General features: G+C 46.1%; 1 protein-coding gene across 2 annotated transcripts in view; it reads left to right on the top strand.

Moving 5' to 3' along the window:
• The first annotated feature begins 3,706 nt into the window (after positions 1-3,706).
• ABHD3 (abhydrolase domain containing 3, phospholipase) overlaps positions 3,707-10,948 on the top strand; it is a 104,933-nt gene continuing 97,691 nt past the window's right edge. Inside the window, exons 1-2 of one of the 2 annotated variants that reach the window (XM_077270339.1) lie at positions 3,707-4,090; positions 4,184-4,347. In XM_077270339.1, coding sequence (XP_077126454.1) covers positions 3,932-4,090; positions 4,184-4,347 — 323 coding nt within the window. In that variant the 5' untranslated portion in view covers positions 3,707-3,931. The remainder of the gene's footprint in view (positions 4,091-4,183; positions 4,348-10,948) is intronic. The other variant, XM_077270338.1, reaches the window with a different exon arrangement.

The raw sequence follows: 10,948 nt of genomic DNA, 5'->3' as shown, positions 1-10,948 counted from the left end.
GTCAGGTTCTCTTTATATATTAGCTGTCGGGTTCTCTTTATACATCAGCTGTCAGGTTCCCCTTTCTACATCAGCTGTCGGATTCCCTTTATATATCAGCTGTCAGGTTCTCTTTATATATTAGCTGTCGGGTTGTCTTTATACATCCGCTGTCAGGTTCCCTTTATATATCAGCTCTCAAGTTCCCTTCAAACATCAGCTGTCAGGTTCTCTTCATATATTAGCTGTTGGGTTCTCTTTATACATCAGCTGTCAGGTTCCCCTTTATACATCAGCTGTCGGATTCCCTTTATATATCAGCTGTCAGGTTCTCTTTATACAGTATATCAGCTGTTGGGTTCCCTTTATACATCAGCTGTCGGGTTCCCTTTATACATCACCTGTCATGTTCCCTTTAAACATCAGCTGTTGGGTTCCCTTTATACATCAGCTGTCAAGTTCCCTTTATGCATCAGCTGTGGGATTGCCTTTATATATCAGCTGTCAGGTTCCCTTTATACATCAGTTGTCGGGTTCCCTTTATACATCAGCTGTGAGGTTCCCTTTATACATCAGCTGTCGGGTTCCCTTTATATATCAGCTGTCAGATGCCCTTTATACATCAGCTGTCGGGTTCCCCTTTATACATCAGCTGTCAGGTTCCCTTTACACATCAGCTGTCGGGTTCCCTTTATATATCAGCTATCAGGTTCCCCTTTATACATCAGCTGTCAGGTTCCCTTTATACATCAGCTGTCACGTTCCCTTTATACATCAGCTGTCGGGTTCCCTTAATACATCAGCTGTCAGGTTCCCTTTATATATCAGCTATCAGGTTCCCTTTTATACATCAGCTGTGAGGTTCCCTTTATACATCAGCTGTCAGGTTCCCCTTTATACATCAGCTGTCAGGTTCCCTTTACACATCAGCTGTCGGGTTCCCTTTATATATCAGCTATCAGGTTCCCCTTTATACATAAGCTGTCAAGTACCCCTTTATACAGCAGCTGTCGGTTCCCCTTTATACATCAGCTGTCAGGTTCCCCTTTACACATCAGCTGTCGGGTTCCCCTTTATACATCAGCTGTCGGGTTCCCCTTTATACATCAGCTGTCGGGTTCCCCTTTATACATCAGCTGCCGGGTTCTCTTTATATATTAGCTGTCGGGTTCTCTTTATATATCCACTGTCAGGTTCCCCTTTATACATCAGCTGTCCGGTTCCCTTCATATATCAGCTGTCGGGTTCTCTTTATATATTAGCTGTCGGGTTCTCTTTATACATCAGCTGTCAGGTTCCCCTTTATACATCAGCTGTCCGGTTCCCTTCATATATCAGCTGTCAGGTTCTCTTTATATATTAGCTGTCGGGTTCTCTTTATACATCAGCTGTCAGGTTCCCCTTTATACATCAGCTGTCGGATTCCCTTTATATATCAGCTGTCGGGTTGTCTTTATACATCCGCTGTCAGGTTCCCTTTATACATCAGCTGTCAGGTTCCCTTTATATATCAGCTCTCAAGTTCCCTTCATACATCAGCTGTCAGGTTCTCTTCATACATCAGCTGTCAGGTTCCCCTTTATACAGCAGCTGTCAGGTTCCCCTTTATACATCAGCTGTCAGGTTCCCTTTATATATCAGCTGTCAGGTTCCCTTCATGCATCAGCTGTCAGGTTCCCCTTTATACATCAGCTGTCGGGTTCTCTTTATATATCAGCTGTCGGGTTCTCTTTATTCAGCAGCTGTCAGGATCCCTTTATACATCATCTGTCGGGTTCCCTTTATACATCAGCTGTCAGGTTCCCTTTATACATCAGCTGTCAGGTTCCCTTCATATAGCAGCTGTCAGGTTCCCCTTTATATATCAGCTGTCGGGTTCCCTTCATACATCAGCTGTCAGGTTCCTTTTATACATCAGCTGTCAGGTTCCCTTCATATATCAGCTGTCGGGTTCCCTTCATACATCAGCTGTCGGGTTCCCTTCATATATCAGCTGTCAGGTTCCCTTCATATATCAGCTGTCAGGTTCCCTTCATATATCAGCTGTCGGGTTCCCTTCATATATCAGCTGTCGGGTTCCCTTCATATATCAGCTGTCGGGTTCCCTTTATACATCAGCTGTCAGGTTCCCTTCATACATCAGCTGTCAGGTTCCCTTCATACATCAGCTGTCGGGTTCCTTTTATACATCAGCTGTCGGGTTCCTCTTTATACATCAGCTGTCAGGTTCCCTTCATATATCAGCTGTCGGGTTCTCTTTATATATCAGCTGTCGGGTTCCCCTTTATACAGCAGCTGTCTGGTTCCCCTTTATACATCAGCTGTCAGGTTCCCTTTATACATCAGCTGTCGGGTTCCCTTCATACATCAGCTGTCAGGTTCCCTTTATACATCAGCTGTCAGGTTCCCTTTATACATCAGCTGTCAGGTTCCCTTTATATATCAGCTGTCAGGTTCCCTTCATATAGCAGCTGTCAGGTTCCCCTTTATATATCAGCTGTCGGGTTCCCTTCATACATCAGCTGTCGGGTTCCCTTCATACATCAGCTGTCAGGTTCCCTTCATATATCAGCTGTCAGGTTCCCTTCATATAGCAGCTGTCAGGTTCCCCTTTATATATCAGCTGTCAGGTTCCCTTCATATAGCAGCTGTCAGGTTCCCTTTATATATCAGCTGTCAGGTTCCCTTCATACATCAGCTGTCAGGTTCCCTTCATATAGCAGCTGTCAGGTTCCCCTTTATACAGCAGCTGTCAGGTTCCTTTTATATAGCAGCTGTCAGGTTCCCCTTTATATATCAGCTGTCAGGTTCCCTTCATACATCAGCTGTCAGGTTCCCTTCATACATCAGCTGTCAGGTTCCCTTCATACATCAGCTGTCAGGTTCCCTTCATACATCAGCTGTCAGGTTCCCTTCATATAGCAGCTGTCGGGTTCTCTTTATATATCAGCTGTCGGGTTCCCCTTTATACAGCAGCTGTCTGGTTCCCCTTTATATATCAGCTGTCAGGTTCCTTTTATACATCAGCTGTCGGGTTCTCTTTATACATCAGCTGTCGGGTTCCCTTCATATATCAGCTGTCGGGTTCCCTTTATACATCAGCTGTCAGGTTCCCTTCATACATCAGCTGTCAGGTTCCCTTCATACATCAGCTGTCAGGTTCCTTTTATACATCAGCTGTCGGGTTCCTCTTTATACATCAGCTGTCAGGTTCCCTTCATATATCAGCTGTCGGGTTCTCTTTATACATCAGCTGTCGGGTTCCCTTTATACATCAGCTGTCAGGTTCCCTTCATACATCAGCTGTCAGGTTCCAGGCGGAGCCCGCCTGATAAACACGTTGTGTGCACATAGCCCTACGATTAGAGCCCTCAGGAGCCGGCATGTGACCACCCCGTACATACATACATACGGTGAGGCAAGGAACCATGGCAGAAGCTGTATAGACGGAGGGCGCTTACTAGGACAGGACGCTGCCAGGTAACTGGCTGTAGGCAGAAGCGCTGCACCGGCGCCCACTGTCCCAGTAATAAGCGCTGCTGAGAAGACGCTAATGACGGCTGAATACAGAAGAGACTGAGGTAACCCTGCTGGCAGGAAGACGCTGCGTGTGACCTGCTGCTACCTTGCCCGCTGCACATGACTGGCACCCCGGCCGGGCAGACACTTGTGAGGAAAGCTGCAGTCAGCAAGATGAGACAGGACGAGGCGATGCTGCTTTGTCCGAGGCTCCTCCGCTCCTGCCGGGTACTAATTGCCCACACTGGGATCGGTACTCCACGCTGATTGGAGGCAGCGGGAGAGTGGGCGGAGATTCCAGGATTCCCAGCAGCTGATTGGCCGGAGGTGGAGCCTCGCTCAGTCTCCCCATCCCAGTACTGCACCGGCTTGTGCTGATCCGCGCCCGGTGTCCTTTGCATGTGGCTGAAGGGTGACAGCGGGAGGACGAGCAATGCTGGGCACCATCAGCCTGCAGGGACTGACCCGGGAGCTGTCACTCTACCTGGAGAGCCAGGTGCGGGTGGGTCTGGTCGGCTCCGGGGTGGGCTTGTCCGTGGTGCTGGGCTTTGGCGCAGCCTATGCCTGTTACTACCTGAGTGTCATCGCCAAGGTAAGAGCATGTCGCCCGTCTCCCCGGCCATCCCGCCGCTGTGCTGCCGGTAGCCGCCGCCAGCATCGTGTCATTGTCGCTTCTTGTGTGCAGAAGCCGCAGCTGGTGACCGGGGGAGAAGCCTTCTGCCGCTTCCTGAAGCAGCGCTGCCCGGCGGTGGCCGAAACGTACTACCCGACGCTGTGGTGCTGGGAGGGCAGAGCCCAGACATTGCTGCGGCCCTTCATCACTGTCAAGCCGCTAGTGCATTACACCAAGTGAGTGGCCGCGCTGTGTCCATCCATAATGTGGTGTCATGGGTCAGGGTGGAGGTAGCAGTGGTGCAGCCGCTCAGGGGCCCGGCAGGTAAGGGGCCCATTCCCACCTGTAAGCCTGTGCGTTAGGATGAGCTGCTGGACTGAGGGCCATATACTGTTCTTACTGCGCCTCCAGCCTGTGTCCGCCCGCTGCCTGGCATTCCGCATAGTCTGTGGTAATACAACAAGTGGTACAAAGACCACACACAGAGTATAATCCTTGCATAAATACTTTATTGTTAGAATAGCATAAAATTACAACTCAAGGAGACTGAATAATAAAAGAACTACTGGATACCACATAGAACAGGGAGTACTGTGACCAGCATTAACAATGCCATAGTAAATAGTAAATGCTCATGCCCTCAGTGCAAAGTATGTGACCAATGAATATAAGGTCTGTACAGAAAGGGAATCAATTTAAAACAGCAAAATTTTCAAAAAGTGCAAAGTGCAACAATGTCCTGATGGACTTATTGAAAACACGTAAACTAACTCATACAACCTATAAGTATAGGTCTGTGCAAAGAGGGCTACACTTCAAATGGCAGCATTAGCAAAAGTGCATAGTGCAACAATGTCCGGGTGGACCTATTGAGAATGCATAAGAAAACCTAAATAGAAGGTGAGCATAACTTACAATTGGATGAAACAGGCACCCCGCTGGTAACAAGGACTCCCCGCCGCCCCAACGCACGTTTCGTATCAACTTCTTCAGGAGGCGTGCGTAGGGGTAAGGGTTCCGGTTATTTAAACAAGTTACAGCCAATAGTGTGCGCCAAATGCAGGTGTCTAATAAAGTGCATCTCTTCACCATAAGTCCGGCATTAGCCACGCCCCCATCTGTCACATGACAGAGGGGATATGACGTCCCATAGCAAAGTCAGTAAGCCATCCAGGCTCCCATATGTGGGACGCATGCGCCGGCTCCAAGGTCCCATTGAACCCTCTCAGGAGCGGCGGCGGGGCACAGACAAGCGAGCGCCGTCATGGAGACGGCGGTCACCTGACACGCTCCAGGTGCCGCCCCCAGGAGGATCCAGAGACCAAGGAAACCCCGCATGCGTACTGGGAAGCCAGGAGGGAAACAGATGAAAAGTACAAGTGCATACCACTCTATTACAATATAGATAAAATATCTGCGCGACAGGACCAAACAAACAGTGCTACAACAACCCATATAATTACAGTGAAAAACACATGTAATAAAAGAAAAACAGTTATCACTCAACAAGAATACATGATAGTGACGGTAGGAACAGTTATGTAACCAAAATGTGAATTAGTGAGCTTGATCTTGGAATTGCTCTTGACTGGAACAGATGCGTTTGATCCGCAGATGTTGCCCAATAGGAATTCCATTGATAGTAGTGCGACGATGAGATGAACTCGCATGCAAAAGTGTATTAGTCGCTGTGGGCTTCTTATAGTAGACATCATTCACGTTTTTTAAGGGGTTAGGGTTGGTTTTTATTATAAACTTCTCTGTTTTTAATGTTTCTCTGCTAATTTTAATCATAATAATTTTTGCAGCCTTCTGTGTGATTTGTATGTCGGTTGAAGAGCATCTCAGCCCGTGGCCAAACTTGATGTATTGAAGTGTATCCATATCCAGGGTGATTTGTGAACCACTGAGGAGAAAGCAGTGTTTTGGAATTCGAGGAATCCTCCTGCAAAGCCTTATGATAGTGTCGTTTGACTTCTATTTTCAAGTGCTATTATGTGCCTTAATCTCTTTATGCTGTAATCTCTTTATATGTTACTCCTATCACATGCCTTATTAGGCGCGTTTGGTTTTTTATTATGTTCACTTCGTTATTTATTGTCACTTGTTTTTTAGGCACCACTGTTGGAGTGGTTATAATTATATTTACATATAAATGTATACATGTACACTAATTCACATTTTGGTTACATAACTGTTCCTACCGTCACTATCATGTATTCTTGTTGAGTGATAACTGTTTTTCTTTTATTACATGTGTTTTTCACTGTAATTATATGGGTTGTTGTAGCACTGTTTGTTTGGTCCTGTCGCGCAGATATTTTATCTATATTGTAATAGAGTGGTATGCACTTGTACTTTTCATCTGTTTCCCTCCCGGCTTCCCAGTACGCATGCGGGGTTTCCTTGGTCTCTGGATCCTCCTGGGGGCGGCACCTGGAGCGTGTCAGGTGACCGCCGTCTCCATGACGGCGCTCGCTTGTCTGTGCCCCGCCGCCGCTCCTGAGAGGGTTCAATGGGACCTTGGAGCCGGCGCATGCGTCCCACATATGGGAGCCTGGATGGCTTACTGACTTTGCTATGGGACGTCATATCCCCTCTGTCATGTGACAGATGGGGGCGTGGCTAATGCCGGACTTATGGTGAAGAGATGCACTTTATTAAACACCTGCATTTGGCGCACACTATTGGCTATAACTTGTTTAAATAACCGGAACCCTTACCCCTACGCACGCCTCCTGAAGAAGTTGATACGAAACGTGCGTTGGGGCGGCGGGGAGTCCTTGTTACCAGCGGTGTGCCTGTTTCATCCAATTGTAAGTTATGCTCACCTTCTATTTAGGTTTTCTTATGCATTCTCAATAGGTCCACCCGGACATTGTTGCACTATGCACTTTTGCTAATGCTGCCATTTGAAGTGTAGCCCTCTTTGCACAGACCTATACTTATAGGTTGTATGAGTTAGTTTATGTGTTTTCAATAAGTCCATCAGGACATTGTTGCACTTTGCACTTTTTGAAAATTTTGCTGTTTTAAATTGATTCCCTTTCTGTACAGACCTTATATTCATTGGTCACATACTTTGCACTGAGGGCATGAGCATTTACTATTTACTATGGCATTGTTAATGCTGGTCACAGTACTCCCTGTTCTATGTGGTATCCAGTAGTTCTTTTATTATTCAGTCTCCTTGAGTTGTAATTTTATGCTATTCTAACAATAAAGTATTTATGCAAGGATTATACTCTGTGTGTGGTTTTTGTACCACTTGTTGTAGTACCATGTTTAGCTGAGTTTGTGTCCTATCATACCCTCTGGGACATTTGTTTTGTTGTTATCAGTATAGTCTGTGGTAAGGCTTCTTTCACACTTCAGTTGTTTGGCGTCAGTCAGCTCCGACATCGTGACGGATCGACGGATCCGTCACAATTGTTGAAAAAACGGTTCCGACGGATCCGTTTTTTTGACGGATCAGTTATACTGATCCGTCACAAAAACGTATCCATTGTGACCGTTGCGACCGTTTTTACATCCGTTGGAACCGTTTTTTGACGGATCCGTTTTTTTAAAAAGGGAGGATCTCAATGTGATTGGCTACTGGAAACTACTGGAAAACTATATATACAGTGTATTTACATCACATCTTTGAAAGGTTGTACAGAAAGTGGCAAAGATGGAAGGAGTACTGGCAAACATAGCGAAGATATGTGCAGATTTTACTTTTGAGGCAAATCGGTTGGCAGTCATCGTTCGGGACAAGGAGGAAGAAAGACTGCGCATCCTGCGGCAGCGGCGGAAGAGAAGGCTGTGGATCCATCCTATCACAGCCCAACGCATGACCCATGGCGTTTATTCCACACTTTACATTGAACTGAGGGAAAACCCTCAGAAGTTCTTCAACTATGTGAGGATGAAGGCCGAAAATTTTGAAATTTTATTAGGCCATGTGGAAGAATCTATACGGAGACGAGACACCCAGATGCGCTTCTCCATATCACCAGCAGAGCGTCTCATGGTGACTATTCGGTAAGTTGTTTTTTTTTTGTAAATGATTCTCATTCATTAGACTTATAACTGTAATGTTGTTTTTTGAAGTTTTTATTAATTATTGTCTTTTCCTTTTGTTAACAGATTCCTTGCAACTGGAGAGTCGTTTTCATCCCTACATTTCCAGTTCAGGCTTGGGATATCCATCATCTCAGGGATCATCAGAGATACCTGCCGGGCATTGTGGGAGTGCTTACAAGCGGAATACATTCCAGAGCCATCACAGGAGAGGTGGCTGGAGATTGCACAAAATTTTCAACAAATATGCCAGTTCCCAAATTGTGTCGGAGCAGTCGATGGGAAGCATATAAGGATCGTCAAACCTTCTGGCTCTGGGTCAGAATTTTACAACTATAAGAAGTACTTCTCAATTGTATTGATGGCCATAGCCGACGCACACTGCAAGTTTATCGCTGTGGATATCGGTGCGTATGGACGCGCAAATGACTCACAGATTTTTAAAACTTCACCAATGGGGCGTCGGTTGTATGGAGAGACATTTGACTTTCCGCCCCCTAGACCTCTCCCTGGAACCACCGGTCCACCATTGCCATTTGTGTGCGTTGGAGATGATGCCTTCCAGCTTTCCCCACATTTGCTTAAACCCTTTGGAAGTAGTGGACTGACCCAGAGGAAGAAAATTTTTAATTACCGCTTAACCAGAGCACGAAGAGTAGTGGAATGTGCTTTTGGCATCCTAACTGCGAAATGGAGAATACTACTAACTGCAATTAAACTGAAGACTGAAACTGTCGATGATGTGGTGAAGGCCTGCGTGGTACTTCACAATTTTGTTTTATCAAAAGAACATGTTTCCCTGGAGGATAATGTGTCAGAAAGCACCTTGCGGGATTACCATAAGGCCGGCCTCACACTAGCGAGTTTTACGGACGTAAGAGCGCAGAAATTACGTCCGTAAAACTCGCAAAATAAACGGCACAATTATTCTTAATGGGGCTGCTCCTATTAGCCGTATATTACGGTTCAGTATTATACGGCTTTCTACGGCCGTACAAAATCGCAGCATGCTGCGTTTGTCAGCGTATTGCGCAAAAAAATCGCTAATGAAAGTCTATGGGGGCGAGAAAAATACGGATTCCACACGGACCAGCAGTGTGACTTGCGAGAAATACGCAGCGCTGTTAGTGAAAAGTCGGTAATTCAATTGCCGGCTTTTCATTTCTCCTGCACAAACCCGACAGGATATGAGACATGGTTTACATACAGTAAACCATCTCATATCCCCTTTTTTTTTGCATATTCCACACTACTAATGATAGTAGTGTGTATGTGCAAAATTTCAGCGCTGTAGCTGCTAAAATAAAGGGTTAAATGGCGGAAAAAATTGGCGTGGGCTCCCGCGCAATTTTCTCCGCCAGACTGGTAAAGCCAGTGACTGAGGGCAGATATTAATAGCCAGGAGAGGGTCCATGGTTATTGGCCCCCCCCGTGGCTAAAAACATCTGCCCCCAGCCACCCCAGAAAAGTCACATCTGGAAGATGCGCCTATTCTGGCACTTGGCCACTCTCTTCCCACTCCCTGTAGCGGTGGGATATGGGGTAATGAAGGGTTAATGCCACCTTGCTATTGGAAGGTGACATTAAGCCAGATTAATAATGGAGAGGCGTCAATTATGTCACCTATCCAATATTAATCCAATTGTTGGAAAGGGTTAAAAAACACACACACACATGATTAAAAAGTATTTTAATGCAATAAACACAGCGGTTGTTGTAATAATTTATTGTTCTCTCAATCCATCAGGAACACCCTCGCTTGGAAAAATAATAAACGCACAAGATACATACCTTCCGGTGAACCGTCTCGTCCCACGAAGTAATCCATCTGAAGGGGTTAACTAATATTACAGGCACGAGCCCTGCTAAATGCAGCTGTGCTCCATGCCTGTAATCCCCGGCGAATGAATGAAATGTAGGTCATTGACCTACATTTCCTTCAGTCGCGGTGAGGCGCCCTCTGGTGGATGTTCTCATGAACTGCAGCCTGGGAACTTTTTCCCACGCTCCAGGTCATATGAGGACATCCACCAGGGGGCGCATCACCGCGACTGAAGGAAATGTAGGTCAATGACCTACATTTCCTTCATTCGCCGGGGAATTACAAGCACGAGCACCGCTGCATTTAGCAGGGCTCGTGCCTGTAATATTAGTTAACCCCTTCAGATGGATTACTTCGTGGGACGAGACGGTTCACCAGAAGGTATGTATCTTGTGCGTTTATTATTTTTCCAAGCGAGGGTGTTCCTGATGGATTGAGAGAACAATAAATTATTACAACAACCGCTGTTTATTGCATTAAAATACTTTTTAATCATGTGTGTGTGTGTTTTTTAACCCTTTCCAACAATTGGATTAATAATGGATAGGTGACATAATTGACGCCTCTCCATTATTAATCTGGCTTAATGTCACCTTCCAATAGCAAGGTGGCATTAACCCTTCATTACCCCATATCCCACCGCTACAGGGAGTGGGAAGAGAGTGGCCAAGTGCCAGAATAGTCGCATCTTCCAGATGTGCCTTTTCTGGGGTGGCTGGGGGCAGATGTTTTTAGCCACGGGGGGGGGGGCCAATAACCATGGACCCTCTCTAGGCTATTAATATCTGCCCTCAGTCACTGGCTTTACCATTCTGGCGGAGAAAAATGCGCGGGAGCCCACGCCAATTTTTTCCGCCATTTAACCCTTTATTTCAGCAGCTACAGCGCTGAAATTTTGCACATACACACTACTAACATTAGTAGTGTGGAATATGCAAAAAAAAGGGGGA

Source organism: Ranitomeya variabilis, chromosome 6 (assembly GCF_051348905.1).
Source record: "Ranitomeya variabilis isolate aRanVar5 chromosome 6, aRanVar5.hap1, whole genome shotgun sequence".
NCBI classification, from domain to species: Eukaryota; Metazoa; Chordata; class Amphibia; order Anura; family Dendrobatidae; genus Ranitomeya; species Ranitomeya variabilis.
This window is presented reverse-complemented; position numbering and strand designations above follow the sequence as displayed.